The 15,590-nt window shown below is 40.4% G+C and overlaps 1 protein-coding gene across 3 annotated transcripts in view; it reads right to left on the bottom strand.

The window, feature by feature from the left end:
* Positions 1–329: 329 nt before the first annotated feature.
* LOC144936231 (protocadherin-9-like) overlaps positions 330–15,590 on the bottom strand; it is a 62,340-nt gene continuing 47,079 nt past the window's right edge. The window contains exons 4-5 of one of the 3 annotated variants that reach the window (XM_078863237.1): positions 6,806–6,846; positions 4,725–4,891 (exon numbers count right to left, since the gene is read on the bottom strand). In XM_078863237.1, the coding sequence (XP_078719363.1) occupies positions 4,850–4,891; positions 6,806–6,846 (83 nt within the window). In that variant the 3' untranslated portion in view covers positions 4,725–4,849. Of the gene's footprint in view, positions 4,892–6,805; positions 6,847–15,590 lie in introns of all 3 variants that reach the window. The other 2 variants (XM_078863236.1, XM_078863238.1) reach the window with 2 other exon arrangements.

The following is a 15,590-nucleotide window of genomic DNA, read 5'->3' as shown; positions in this document are numbered from 1 at the left end:
TCTTGGTTCTTTCAGTAAAGTCACGTATAAGGGAAATAATAAAATAATACAAATAAAACTGAATAAAATAATGCTTATTTTATTATGTTTTATTTTTATTATAAAAAATGTTTATTTTATTATGTAACATTTTTATTATTTTATTATTTCCCTTATACGTGACTTTACCGAAAGAACCAAGACAATGAATCCCTGCAGTCACGAAAGCTTTAAATCGAAAAATTGGTGTTTCTGTCTGTGGTGCTGTGTGGCCAGGAATAATTTGATATGGATGCTGTCCATCGCACCGCGTTTTTAGTCGACTACACAGCGAGTCTCCACACTGGAAATTCACGCAAACAGGTTTAACATTTTTATTGTTTCTTGCAAAGCAGGTTTGTGACATACCGGTAAAAAAAACACAAACAAAACATCAGCTATTAGAGCGATAGCAGAGATTTGACTGGACAGCCTTTTTCTGCCGTGTTTACACATCTGTTGGTATGTTTTTTAGGTTTTTTTTCAGTTTTTGTGGGTTTTTTCTCTTTTTTTCTTTTTGTTTAAAAAAACAAAACTATTTCCTTCACCTATAGATGCAACGAAAAAATCGTAAGGTTTATCAATGCTCAGGCAACAAAGGACCAATTTTATTTTCACGTACCGGGATGGAATGTTCACCAAAAAAATGTCATTACACGCGCACATTAATTTAAAACTAACCAGCAACAATGTTATAACTTTTGTCGTAAAATACCATTGCAAGTCAATGTAAATACAGTGCAGTGTTGGCTTTTACATTCGCCACACTCGGGTACAGTATTCTTCTACATCAGTCGTAGTATGAGTACTTAGCACATCCGCTGTTGATGTTCTGTGCTCGTGACAAGTGCTCCAACGTTTGGCCTGGAACCTGCCAGACTTGGCGACAGCGTGGCCAAGGGATTGCACCGCGTCATGCAAAACTAAAAAATAAAAAAGCAACTCTGACACGGTGGCCACACGGAGCGTGGCTGTCAAATTTGAAAAATGTCCGTGCATTATTTACATGCTACATTCTTTCTGCCTGCTTCTCTGATTGTGGCCAATATTAAGAGCATGGCTTCAGAAATATTTCGTTGTTTTTTTAAAAGATGTATTTTTTTTACCGATGTGTATGAAAAGTGCTAATGCATTGTTTTATTCACATTTATGACGAACGTTAAATCCTAACTAATACCTTGAAATGCGTAAGGACTGAATTTTAACGCCGTATTTCTCTCGGGTTCTACATTGATTTTGATTGACCAGTGTTTGAATGCACTTCTAAAGCTCCATTAAATACAATTTAATGTAATACTAAGTCCCAGAGGCAACCTTATAGGAAATGTATCATCTGGGATAACACATTTAATTAAAAAAGTAGATAATTTAAATAGCAACAAACCACAACATATCAATATTTAATTCTAAAGTAAACTACAACGCACTGAAAAAGCAACCAGAGTATATAATGAGAATGTAAACACGTTTTATGTTTGGCCTCCGATAAACGGCTAATGTTATTATCAAATTGGTTGTAGGTACAATAGAACGGCAGCCACTGTTTAATAAATTGTAGCTAATAAAAAAATAGCAATGTTTATGCAACGATTTTTATTTAATTTAAATATATCCTTTATTTAACCAAGGATGCTAACCTATGTGTATACATATTTAATTTAACAATGCAACACAAACTAAATTATATATACATTACATGTTCGGGTGGGATTATTAACTTTTGCATTTGGGCTGATGTCTGCACATTATATTCCTAATGCACTATATTTACGGTGAAATATTTCATGATTGACAGCCACGCTCATAATAAATTCGTCATTCTTAATGCCGAGGCCCTCGTGCAAGAACGATCACAATGAAGCTCAGTCAACTCCACCCAGCGATAACGTGTTTTGTTTTAAGCATTTTTTGATTGTCCATTAATGCCAATGCACAGGGATTAATGATTTCAGCAATACCAACTCATTCTGGCAAATATCATGTCTTTTGTGTAAAAAAGTATGGGCGCGTACATCACGGAATCAAAGTCACATGTTTCACAAAGACTAGTTTAGTACCCTGTAGTCTGGTTGAAGCGATTTGCCTAAGCTCACAACGGAAAGGACATTGTGTAAAATCACAACTTTTCTACCTTGACATCGCTCAACCACCATGGTTCATAATTTTCCTAGATGTGCGGAAGTATAAAAAGGATGCTGTGACATTGGATAGCTTAAGGAGATGGAACACTGCAACAATGCAGTGCTTTATGCTTGAGAGTTTAGATAAACCTTGGTGTCCAGGGTGTTAAAGAGGGCACAATAAAGCAAGCCTTCTCTTTTATCTCTCTATGCCGAAAGCCACCTCTAGAATTCTGTAAATCTTCGAGGAGTTTGAACTGTGCGGTTCAATATTAACGCACGTCTGGTGTGCAGCCCTCACGCCAAATGTGTCACAGCTGTGAATATACAAGCCCCAGTTTAAATGAAACATTTTGACTTGTGAAAATCGTTTCAATGTACCATAAACCCTTTCAACTTTTTGTTAGATATTTTTTTTTAATCCCAGCTATATAAAAACTGTTTCGTTACATCCCAATTGGTTTTGGATATTACCAATCCCCCTTTTCCATTTCTTTCAGCAAAAGGATTTTGCAAAATAACACAAACTATCCCATGAGGGATTGGATCAACAATGGGCAATATATGCAGTTTGTCAATTGTTCGATTTCCATTTAATTTCCTAATGAAAAGTACATCTCAAAAGGCACAACAGCTATAGATAGGGCAAGATGAATGCAACATTCATCAGAAGCAGTATAACAACAGTTAAATGGCTCTTTTACAACAACTGATGGCTAGGTTAGGCATATCAACGCTTGAACTATACAGCACTGCACTCTCAATGTCATTTATACACTTTCCTTTAGACTATTTGAACAATTTTAGCCTACACATATACAGTTACCCATTTCTTCATTTCTTTTTTAACGTATTTAATTTCATTCAAAGTAGTGTGTACATGGGCCTATTATATAAACTCGCCACTCATAGACGCTTGTGAGATCTTCACACACCGGTGCAATGGAACGGCCTATTAAGCCATCTCAGCTTCCTTCGGATCCCATTCCGTCTCATTTCAGAGAAGCGTTCCATCCCATGGAGGTGACTGCACTTTTGTTCGCTCATGATTCGTTGGGTCCATGTTCTCGGCAATAGTTCATTAACGCGACAAAAGATGTGCTCTTTACACACAGCGTGTTTCTGTGTTAACATCCACCACTCTCCTATTTTAGTTTTTCTTTGGGCCAGGCGTGTGGCTTTATATTATTCCATTGCAGCAAAAATGTTGAATCGTTAAAAACAGTTTTAAAGATCGTTCGCATATATGCAAGTATACATATATTTTTTTGTAAAGAATGAATTGAAATAGAACTTGCGGACATTATGGAGCACACATTGTGTACAATGTATAAAAGCTGTAGTTACACGATGGGAGGTTTTGCCACAGTACATTTTTTTTTAACAAACAATAAATCGTATGTGGGTTGAACGATGAATAGATGAAAGCTGTCTATATCTAGACCAGAATACTTAAACAATCACATAATTAAGATGATAGTGGAATTAGTATTTTGCTAATCTACTCAAGTTCCACAGGTGCAGTGAAGGGTGCTTTTAAAAGCCCCTTTATTACGCATGAAGCTTTTACAGATCACTAATGTTCTCCATACACACAGCATGCATACCTTTACAGTTCTGAGGCCACCGATAAATTATCATTTGTGTACAAATCTGGTGGAGCTGTGTTTTATTTAAAAAGGGACAGTAATTTCCTTTACATATATATCATTTCAGAATACATTTTTATGGCTTTGCACATCTTTTTTCAATAGATATTCTGAATCGATTTAGCATTTCCACACTTATTTTTTTGTAAATGTGGAGAATATCCTGTAATTCTGAAAATGCATATTTAAACTCAGAACTCACACCAAACCCACACTTCTCTACATAATGGAAAAACCATTTTCAAGATGTATATAGTATTCTGAAACCTCTCTGTCATTGAAACAACAGGCACTGATCTTGTGTCTGTATCCAGACTTGACGACAAAATATGTGGCAGTTTTTTTCTTTCTTTTAGGAATACAGCATTTACAGGTAGTGCTCACGGCTGTACGGGGCAATTGACACGGTGGCCTGCTTATACTTGGTAGCCGGGTTGGCGCTGCTGCTGCTGTTGCCACCACTGCCCGGTGTGGCCGGAGGAGGCTGGGAAGACCCCGTGGCCGTCAGAGGGATGGACTCCTTTTCTTTCCCACCGTCACCATCTGAGAGCTGCCTGAAGGCTGCCATGCCAATGCCAGGGCCACCCCCGAGACCCGCGGCGTATGCAGCCTGTCGCAGTAGCAGGTGGTTTCGGTTTCGGTCCTCCCAGAGGTTCCCCTGTGGCGCGTGCTCATCGGACGGGCCAGTGGCAGCAGCAGCAGCAGCTGGGACAGATGGAGCGGTGTTGGCCGAGGTGGGGGACACGGCCGGGGTGGGGGTACGGCTGGAGGCCCGCTCTCGCGCGGGACCCATGAAGGTGGAGAACGGCGGTGCCGGGTGCTGGACGCCTCGGGCGTTGGTGCCAAGGTCGGCGGCGTTAGGGTTGGAGGCCACGGCGGCCGCGCTCAGTGGGACGGCGTTGACGGCGGGCAAGCGGGCACGGGAGATGGGCACGTGCTGGGTGGGAGCGGCTGGCATGGACTTGTCGAGCAGTAGAGCGGTCTCGGGCTCCGGGGGCATCCAGCACAAGTCGGAGTGGCCGTAGCGCTGGCAGTCGGACGTGCAACGCGACGCGATCACAGTCACATCAGGCAGGTCCTTGGGAAGCATTGGGGCTGTGCAGCCTGGGAAGAAACACACATGAGGGAGCAGAGTTAGGCGAGTTGCAAAGAACATTATCGTCCGTGCATGCATTGCCTCTGTGGCATCGTGAGTGAAAGTAATGGACTAGATGGTTTTGGTATCCATGGTTTTTACTAGTTTCATAGCAAATGGATGTGCTGTTAAGTTCATTGCTTTGGCAAGTATGTGTTGTGTGCCAATGATATGCTCTTATTGTGGTGATATGATCTTACTTGGTAAGAAATTGGGATGCTGACGATTGCCATGTGCTGAATATTGATGGAAATAATGTACAAGGTATGACCGCTATCCTACGATGTGTGTGCTCTTCAGTTATAAAATCTGGCGAAAGGCAAAAAATAAAAGAATAAAAATGCACAACCTAAGAGTATCGAATATAGGAAAATTTGCAAACTATCTGTTCAGTACATTATTTGGAAAAAAAATGCGTGTATGTTTACTCCAAAAATAATGTCACGATTCCTTCCATGGAAATGGAATTGTATTAAAATACAAAATGCGAACTTATAATCTTGCAATACCGAACATCATTGGGTGAATTATCATACGACATTAATATGTAAGAAAAGGCCTGTGGAACATAAACATAATTTAGAAAATAATACAAAATGCCCACAAATCTAATTGTCCTTATTTATCCAGCCATATGCCCAAACGTACCATATGGGCCTCAGCCCAGATTAAATTGTTCTTTAGCGGTTTGCTATGTTAATGTGATGGAGCTGCTTGAGAATTTCCTTAAATATGCAATATGCTTTTCTATGGAATGTGCACATGGCCCAGAATTTTAAGTTGTTTTAGAGTTCCTTGTTCTATAAAAATGTCACTTTGCGAAAGTGTTTTTTTTTGTAATCTAAAACCATTATTTCCGAGGGATGTTATTAGGCACAATGATTAAGCTATTTTTCTGCATTTTGTGCGTGTGTTTCATGCACCACATTCACCTCTTGTGCAAGATGCTGCATTATTTTATGCCTGTGGTCGCAATACCAACCTCATATCCTGATAGTTATATAAATAAAAATAATCCACAAATTCTTTGTTCTGGTGAACAATAATAATAATGAAAACATTCAGTTTGGAATTAGAATGGTTATAATTACTCTACATGGTTTTCATAAGCGTACTTTTATTTCAGAAGAAAAAAAAATGCGACGATGACTAAATTTGGCATAGAGGACCATTTCTACTTCTCATGATCACCAACTAAGAACTCTCTCTTCCTACGCGCTGTGGCTTTCACCATTAACAATCGCTAAACTCTTAAAATGTATGCACGTTGATTAGACCAAATTAGCCCTTCCATTAAAATATGTAAACTAATGAGTAATTTCATGGTAAAGAAATATTTCTTAATACATTTTTTTTAATTCTTGGACTGGAAAAGTATAATTTTGTATGACCTGCCCAAGCATGCAAGCCAAGCAAATATTCCGATTGTCATGGTACCAATTTTGCTTTCAACTACAAAGGGCCCATAGCTGAGCATCATCAGCAGATCTCAGCTCATTATGCTTTTATGCCCACATTACCGGCAGCAAGCAGGAGGAGACCACAAACGATCGGGTGTGATTGCTCCTTTAACCTGCCTGATGCAGAATAATTATTCCTTTAATTTTCTCCATTTCTTCTTACTCATTGCTATCCCCCCTTCTCTTGCCTATTTAAACCCTCCCTCCATTACTGGCAATGAGGAGGTCTGTGTTTAGACTAATTATAAACTCCCTGTGTGGTATAAAGAACAGGTGTGAAGCAACAGAGGTGGTAGGAAATTCAAAACTGAAACCCATTTACGCAATTCAGTGCCCTGCCAAGCAAACACAAAGGCCCTCCAGAGAGGCAACTAAGGGCTTCAAAATGGGACCTCTCATCTTATGATCTCATAGGTACATTACCTTGATCCTTTTTCTGTCAAATGTCACCCTGCCGCCAAAGCCTGCACATAAACCGCACAAAGTCTTTTATGACGCCAGGAATTACAGTGATCACTCGTGATGGTAGCATCCTGCTGTCTCTAGGAATTTCCACCCCATTAGCCACCCAGTTCCAAAGTACAGTGAAGTAGCACTGACTCCTGCTGTACCTTTAATTATTTGTGTTGACCAACTCTGTGTTAGAATATTTTAGCTCAAAAGGGCAAGTATGGGCTCTTCACTTGGCAAAATCGTACGTCTTTAAAAAAAATCATGAGTGTACAAGAATTTGATATTACTCTGATGGGTGTTCCATATAATTGAATGGGTTTTTTATTATCCTTATTTCATTTTCTTGGCTGAAGCAATCATATTGATAGTATATTTTTTTTAAATTGGTTTGCTAATGCGTAAAGGGGGAAAAAAATCTAATCTATTACTCGTAAAAATACACCAATGTTGGTTCCAAAATACAGCTTTATGTGCATATCTAATATGCGCTTTCAGCGTTTATTTTATTATTTTACGAATGCTGCGATTAAAGTTATTTCATCAAAAAATGGCACTCGCAAAAGCCTTTGCCTCCAGCAGGTGTCTTGGCTTTGTGCATATCAGCAGAGAAGCGTCACGGTGGTTTGTTTTTGGGCCAGCTGCCCACACACCTGCCCAACCAAACTTGCACCCATTTGATCAAGCATAATCGATGCATCTAAAAGCAAGCACTCCGTGGCGCGATTGTGGCGCCACAGTGGCTAGGAGATGTTAACTACCTCGCCGGGAATACCAGAGGTTGTGTGTTCGATCCCGACTCTGACGCCTGCTGTATATTTGGAGTTTGCGCGTTCTCCCCACGGTCACAAGGATTTTTATCCGAATCCTTCGATTTTACCTCCACATATAGAAACATGCCTTTAGAGTATTTGGCTGCTATAAATTTCCACGTGATAAGCCACTACGTTCAGCTATCATTTGTAATGTCCAGGTCGCTTCTGAAAAAGAGCTAAATAGCTCAGTGGGCCTTGCCTGGTTAAAAAAAAAATAGTTTAATTTATAGTTGAGAAACTGTTGCTAGCTGAATGCGTGTAATCGTATGTGTATTTACATATATGTAGACTATGATCCATTGAATTCCATGACCATGCATACTGACCAGAATTGGTGTGTTACCTATTAATTTGGCTGGGCCCTCCCTAAGGTTGACGTTGTACGATGATAAGGTATGATAAGGTGTGATGTATAAACAACAAACGCTATCCATGGGTACACTATCCACTTGTTCATAATTTCTTACCTTAATTGGTGCTCACTAGTACATAATGCTCAAAGGGGAATGATTGTTGTTGTACATATGCATATTTTCTGTTTAGATATTAACAATATCGATACTTACTACATAAAAATTTTCATCAGTTTCAATCTAACAAATTATTCACGTTCATGGATTTGTCAGGACATCAGTTCTGCTTGGCCACCTATTCACACGAGTCATTAAAATAAGCGTGCACTTTTAACGGTTATGGTTTTCTTATTCATCTTTGTCCGTTGAGTACTGACACTTGCAATGAGAAACTTCACCTTGTTAAATGTTTAGGACCACAGGAGAGGAGTTAAGGTAATTAAAACTTCACAAAACAACCTGGCACCATATGGCCCTTGTGTTCGAAAAATTAACTCGGCCCAGTAATGAAGCAGCAAAGTCTGGTTCTGACATTGATGTGCACTCTAATTGCCACGCTCACCAGGATGACTCGTGAAGACCTCTGTTTCCACCAGTCTCCTCTCGACAAAGACTATAACATGCACAGAATCACCTTATACAGATGCCAGGTCACAATAAATGCGGAACCTGACATTCAAAATTCTCCAGGTATGTTTTTGTTTTGTCAAGTGCAGAACAGCAGTACATGTTATATGTTACATGCACAGCACTTTGTCAGTCCACTACCATAGGGGTTATTTGACTACATGCAACATAATGGCCTGCATGGGTTTCTGAAAGCAGGCACCATAGATGTGGGATACAGGTGTAGTGACATAGAATGGGTCACTACGGCACGTAGCGCTGGCTACTGGCAGAGAGTGGGTTCGTGGGTGTAATAGCCTGGTCTACCAGCAGGGCAGGTGAAGTGTGCCCTGGAGTGGGTAGCGCCAGTTGCTGGCAGTGAAGGGCCATTTGAGGATACACAGCGGCAGGTCTGCGATTAGGGCACGTGATAGGCACGGATGTAGGGTAAAGATGACAGAGGGGACACGTGGGGCAGAGCTAGATCCTGTTGGTAGGTTCCAGAAGGGGGCGTGGCCGAGGGCGGAGCCAGGCCAGGCTGGGGAGGATAAAAGGGAGGCCCCGACTCTGGGTCGGGGCTGCTGCGGTTTGGGAATGCAAGCCGTCGTCTTCACCTCCTCGTCGGTGTTGGGTTAGGGAGTGTGCCGGCTGTCCTGACCCGTATATAGTTATCCCCTATACTGTGGAAAGTGTAGAATAAACGTGTATGCCTCCTACTATTAGTGTCTCTGAAGTGACTCATTACGCAGGTATAGTACAACAATTATATGGCTGCACTGCCCTCTGCTGCCTATCGCGTAGCACAGGCCCATCTCTTTTGACACCTGTTTGCATGGTGTCCGCCCATCCAAGCAATAGCCAGGCTTAACCATTGTTCATATGTTTCTTAAATTGTAAACTAAACTATATTCTTTGGGTCTTTAGGTACAGTCACGTAGATAGGTTCAAAGAAACTAAATGTGATTTCCTGATCTGTCGCTGCTGTTTACTTTGCGCAGACAAGGAAGGAGCTTTGAAGGGGCCCGGATAGACTCACTAAACTAGAGGCATGAGATGTGTGATAACTTTGCCACGTCCTGTGGAGTGTAGGCATATTCTTGGGTTTTTTGGGTAAAGTCACTTAGGTAAAAAATAAAAAATTATAAAAGTAAAATAAAAATAAAATAAAAATCACGACGTTTCGGAGGCAACACAAGCTTCCGTCTATAAGTTTGTGTTGCCTCCGAAACGTCGTGATTTTTATTTTATTTTACTTTTATTAATTTAAATTTTAATTTTTTACCTACGTGACTTTACCGAAAAAACCCAAGAATATGAATCCTTGCAGTCACGAAAGCTTCAAATCTAGAGTGTAGGCATGTTCAATCAAGGTAGTTTACTCAGGATGTGCTACCTTGAATGCTAATCCGAACCATTTAATAAGGCACACACTTGTCTATATAATTTTTTTCCCTGAAAATAAGGACACTTGTTAAAAATAAGCTTCTGTGGTTTTTTTTGTCTGTTCTGAAATCCAAGATTATTATTTTTGTTACAATATACCCGGCACTGCCGAGATGAAGTACTGGTAAGAAAAATAACAGCAGATCAAAAGCAAAAGCCTTCATGAACACAGAGATAAATGTACCTTAATTACACAAGGGACATAAGCAAAAGTGTGATTGGGTTTGTTTATTAACTGAAATTTGATACTGATGAATGGCTCAGGACTTGTTTATTCCCAGCAATGCTATCTTGTCTGCAATCAAAGCCACATTTGAAAACGTATTGGCCGATGGGTTTATGTTATGAGATGATTGCAACCTCTCATGTGGTGAGAACATCAGCTTTTGTTGACATATATCGTATCCAATCGGTTTTACATTAGTAGCTTATGCCCAAGCAGAGATGGAATTCCATTTGAAAATGTATTCCAAAGTTAAACAAAAAGAAAACCCAAACGAGTAAACTCAATGTACAGCTTTTCATATATTGCAAATTATGAGAATGTTGTTTGTGGTGAACATTGCAATGTTATATTATATATGATGGAAAGGGGTAACCAACTATATACATAGATAGGAGGATACAAAGATGCATGCATTTGTATAGGGGGACTTGAGGCTGCTGGCAACAAAAATTGGGAGAACAAATTTACATTCACGTGCCATGCTTTGGCTGTACGAAACCAATACATTTTAATTGTATATGAAATCTAAAGTGCAGAATGTAAGCCAAGTGAGTTTTAACTGCAAGGACATTTGTGCACAATGGGGCAATGTGATGTAAAAACCAAAACTAGCGCTGCAAATATTTCATGTCCATGCGAAAGCAGACAAAACCCCCTTTGAGATATATAAATGTGTCTCCACAGCCCATAATCACGTGGGTGAAAGTTGCCTGGAAATATGGCACAGCAGATGATGTTTGAACTCGGACAAGGATCCTGAACCTTATCTTAATGAGATTTATAAAGCACCTTTACGAGGGTGCTTTACAGCACTCATAAAATTGTACATAGCACGAGAATAATTTGAAATGAAGCATTGGGTTATTGTAAGTGGCGGTGTAGTTTTGATGGCAGTAAAACAAGAAGGACTGATGAGGAGGAATTGATGAGAGGTTGGGATATGCCAGGCCGTAGCTGGGGGAAGACAGCAATCTGGGCGGGTCTGAAAAGTGATTAGGCATCATTCCATTGGGAAGATAAAGGACAACTAGCCACCCAGAATACCAAGAGCAAAAAAAACCGACATGGAATTTATATACGTTAAAAAACGAAATGCTTAAAAATCGGGATACATTTGTAACCCACGAGTTAAAATATGTCTCTGGGACCTTGTGGAAAACACTTCCACACGATTAATGATCGCGGGAAGGCATTGCGCAGCTTATCTCTGCACCTTTCCATATCTACTCCCTCATACCCCGACAGCCGGCATGTCTTTGCATTTAGCATCATGGGCAGCGGGCAATTTGGTCTCGAGCACCACGAGTGCTGACGCGGAATGATAATTTCTTGTTTTGCACAAGTTGCCAACCGCAACACGCAATTGTTGATGATCAACAATTGCGTATGGCGGTTTGTGTGAGGCATCCTTTGCGTTCAAGTACTGCATGTAGTTGTTTGAACGGACCCAGTCAATTAATTATCAAGCACGGCAGAACATGTGCAATGAGATTCGTATGACAGACAGAGATCAACGCCAGTGAAAGTTGAGAGAAATCGGGATTTGCAGGAGATAATCAGAGAATAAACATGCTTAGAGACAAGAGTGGGAGGCTCATATTAATCAAGTCGGCGACCTAAATGAGATTTTTTTTTTAATTTAGACATTGATTTGTGTCACAACATATTTCGAAAGCTTTAACTGAGCAAAATGGAATGTGTACACCATGCTAATCTGAGCTACACAAATAATACGTAAAAATGTTAGACGTTTTAATTTAAATAAGCAAACCTATATAAAATGGCTTTAGAAAGCCACATTTAACCCGGGTGTGAACACTGTCGCTCGGTAAGCCAAAGAAATCATGGACGATGTTCCCAGTCTTCGTCTTTTGCCCCCTTTCCTCAATCCCTCTCAACCCATTCGGCAAACGTCGCGCCTATTTTTTCTTGTTTGGGGGGAATGGGGCTGCGTGACGAGTGCACTGAAGGAGGAGGAGGATCGGCAGGGCAGCCCGGAGGGTTACCCAGAGACACTCTGGCTCAGAGAGAGAGAGAAAGCGGGGCGCACGCATTTGTATGTGTGTGTGTCTTTCGCGCAAGGGATTCAAACATCACTGCCGGCTCTGTGGATGTCGTGCGCCTTCCCAGGAGAGTGCAACACTGACCGTGAGCATGCCCGCGTCATCGGGATTTGTCGCCAGTACGATAATGAGGGTGACCCGTTTCTGTCACACAGTGTGACAAATGCAGCTTTTTACCATTCATTACCTACAAAATCAAAGCGCTCTTGTATGCAGTAGAAATGCATTCAGGACCCCCCACCCCCCACTCCCGAAACTGAATCACTCTGAGCGTGGAGTGTCGGCAAGGGAAGCATGATGGCAGATGACATGGTATGTGTGTATGTATAGATATATATATCATCACAGGGATGATGATGGCCACTCGCTGCCGTTTTTGCATGCTTAGGACATACGAGGACCAAGGCTTTCAATTCAGATATAGATGTCTCTAGTGCCTTTTCCAAACAGGTGCATGAAGTTATTGTGCAAGTTATTGTTGCCAGCACAGAAGTGGCTGCAGCACTTGACTAATTATTGTTAATGCGCATTTGAGTTGCCATTTTAGTTTCGAGCAATTTTCAGGAATTCGGGCAGATGAAATACGACCAGATCAACGAGGTTTCATCGCAATGAATTTAAGGCAAATTTTGCTCGAAACGGCGTAATGTGTTGCCGCAAAGTATCCTATCATTATTTCAGTCGTTTCGTCACCAAATCAGGATAGCGGCAATCAAAATTTGAATTCGACGTGACAAGGCGAAGCTGGCACAACACGTAGTGAGACATCCAATTTGCACGGTCAATTGAGGTTCATTAAAACAGATTATAGCACACCTATTCTCCAAGGGATTTTCAAACCATGCACTTCCCTGTGATATCAAGCGCCTTATCCATAGCTTGCTTTTAATGCAAAAACACACATAAACCCAGCAATGTCGGCGTACATGAGGTTTTACTTTGCTCTACACGCAGGCAATTTTCCATAAATTCCTACCCATTATGGCAAAGTCACAGCCAATCTGTGCCAATTAAGATTGACGTTGGAGCGTGTTTGCAGAATTTGCAGCAATATGTTCGAACATAATTAAGTGAAACGTTGAAAATTTGGATTTCTACGTTGTGTGTGACATTCAAGTTACTTTAATATCCTTCATTTTTTCACGATGACATTCATTAGTTAAGAAAACAAGGACTCCATTATCAAAAAGAAGTATTACTTAATACTGCCCCCCCCCCCGTAATGTTAGTCTCAATAACTGATAAAGTATACGTCTAAGCAGTGCACCAGATGAACATTTTTAATGTAATTAGAGAGTAATCTTAGTTCAGCATGTCCAGTGGGGTCAATTTAACAATATGTGTTCTCAATTTCACATTTTTTCCTCTTGGCAAAAAAAAAACCCCTCCCGTCTTCCTCGACTCCCAATGCAATCTTACAATTTGTAAGTGTGAAAAAGATCTGGATAGGATCTAATTGGCCCTGATGTAAATTCAAGTCACATCTTGGTATTCGTGATCGATTGTTAATTATACGAGATCGGTTTGCAAAGGGTGATCACTACCGGCTTGTTCTGTAAGCAGACTTGGCCAGAAGTCGAACACTGACCTCTCTCCATCACCAAATCACAGTACACAAGCGTGTTTATTTTTATTACCAGGCAAAAAAAAACTGCTTCATGGCAGCTGAGTTATATTGCCAATATGACGTCATTATTCATGGAAGTACAATCAATAATTCCATGGAACCGATGAAATGCATTTTAATGAAACAAGTAAATGACAAGATTGCGCTTAACATCATTTGTTTTTATTTTGTAATTCAAAAGTGAGAAATGTAGATGAAAAAAAAATGTGAATGGTAGCACACCACAGAGGTGTTCTTCTTAATGCATTACAAATGTACATGCGATGTTGTAGCGGTGGGTGGACAAAGTCTGGGCGGGGGGTGAGATCGGGTGCATTTAGAGAAGAAGCAGGTTTAGTGGTGTAGTGGTGGAGAGATGGAGGGAGGGAGCCAGAAGTCCCTGGGGTGCGCAGCTACATTTTTGGGCCATTTTGCAGTGAGTGTGTGTGCAGTCAGGTGCAGAAAAACCCCTGGACTCATTGACACTGCAGTGTCTGTAACCCCATCCCACCCCGTCAATCACGCGCCGAAAACGCCAGGCAAACCTGGCAGTGCTCTCTCTTTCACCTCTCTCTCTATATATATCTTCCCTATTATTGTCATTTAACCGTTTTATTTTTCTCGTATTATTTTTTTTATATATATTGCTTTCACATTCCTGATAACGTCATGGCCATTTTTTTCATATGCGCAAAATTGAGTAAAGAAAGGAGTTATAATACTATTTTACACAATGTGATATTAGACATCCATCAAAGTGTAATTTAATCAAAAAAACTATATGGTATGTAATAACCCATTCTTGAATTGCATTCCTGTACTATTGCCTGCAAGATAAATGCTTTGGATAATGGTACAGCCTTTACTTATATATGTTATTTGTACAATGTTGCAATGGCGGGATTTGTTGCGTATCATTTAATAACAGCCAATCACAGAACCACCATTTGGATAACAAGAGATGCGTTTTGCTGTGACACGTGATACTACAATTGTTGCATTTATTGCATTGCATGCACAAGGGTTAAAGAAAAACCCTTCTGATCAGATCTTTTAGCAGGAGCCCAATAAGAAAACTACGGGAAAGCTCTTCCCGATAAGATTCTCAAAGCCCTTGCGATTATACGCTGCGTAGGAAATGTCGCCTGTTGTTGGAAAGGGGTAACGAATCAAATTTAGGCCTTCCCCTCACAAGCTGTAAAACACGTCCATAGTAATTAAATAATTGAACAAAAGCAAATTATGCCTATTTAAGTTCCCTCATATACCTCAGTTGTGGAAGCTCACAGCGTGGTTTTATACTTGAAACGTGGTGTTTTTGTGTTTTTCGGTTCAATTTAATTTTTTGCACCTTGAAAAAAATACACACTAAATGGCAATTTAATCGATGGAGATTACACAAACTCTGGATTCCACACGCAGCTACTTTTACAGCAACTGTGTAATAATCTCTCGCATTGATGGGGGTTGTCGGTTAATCACCACACATGACGAATCATCATCAATACCACCTACACATGTAATAGGCAGTCTTCATGACTCATCGTGTATGTGTTGGTAATTATGTCTGTAGTGCAAGTTCCTAATTCATATTCTGTTTCCCTCTTTATTTGTCAATTTTTTTCTAACTGTATCTCCTTTTTATA

This window comes from Lampetra fluviatilis, chromosome 15, assembly GCF_964198595.1.
Source record: "Lampetra fluviatilis chromosome 15, kcLamFluv1.1, whole genome shotgun sequence".
Lineage (NCBI taxonomy): Eukaryota > Metazoa > Chordata > Hyperoartia > Petromyzontiformes > Petromyzontidae > Lampetra > Lampetra fluviatilis.
This window is presented reverse-complemented; position numbering and strand designations above follow the sequence as displayed.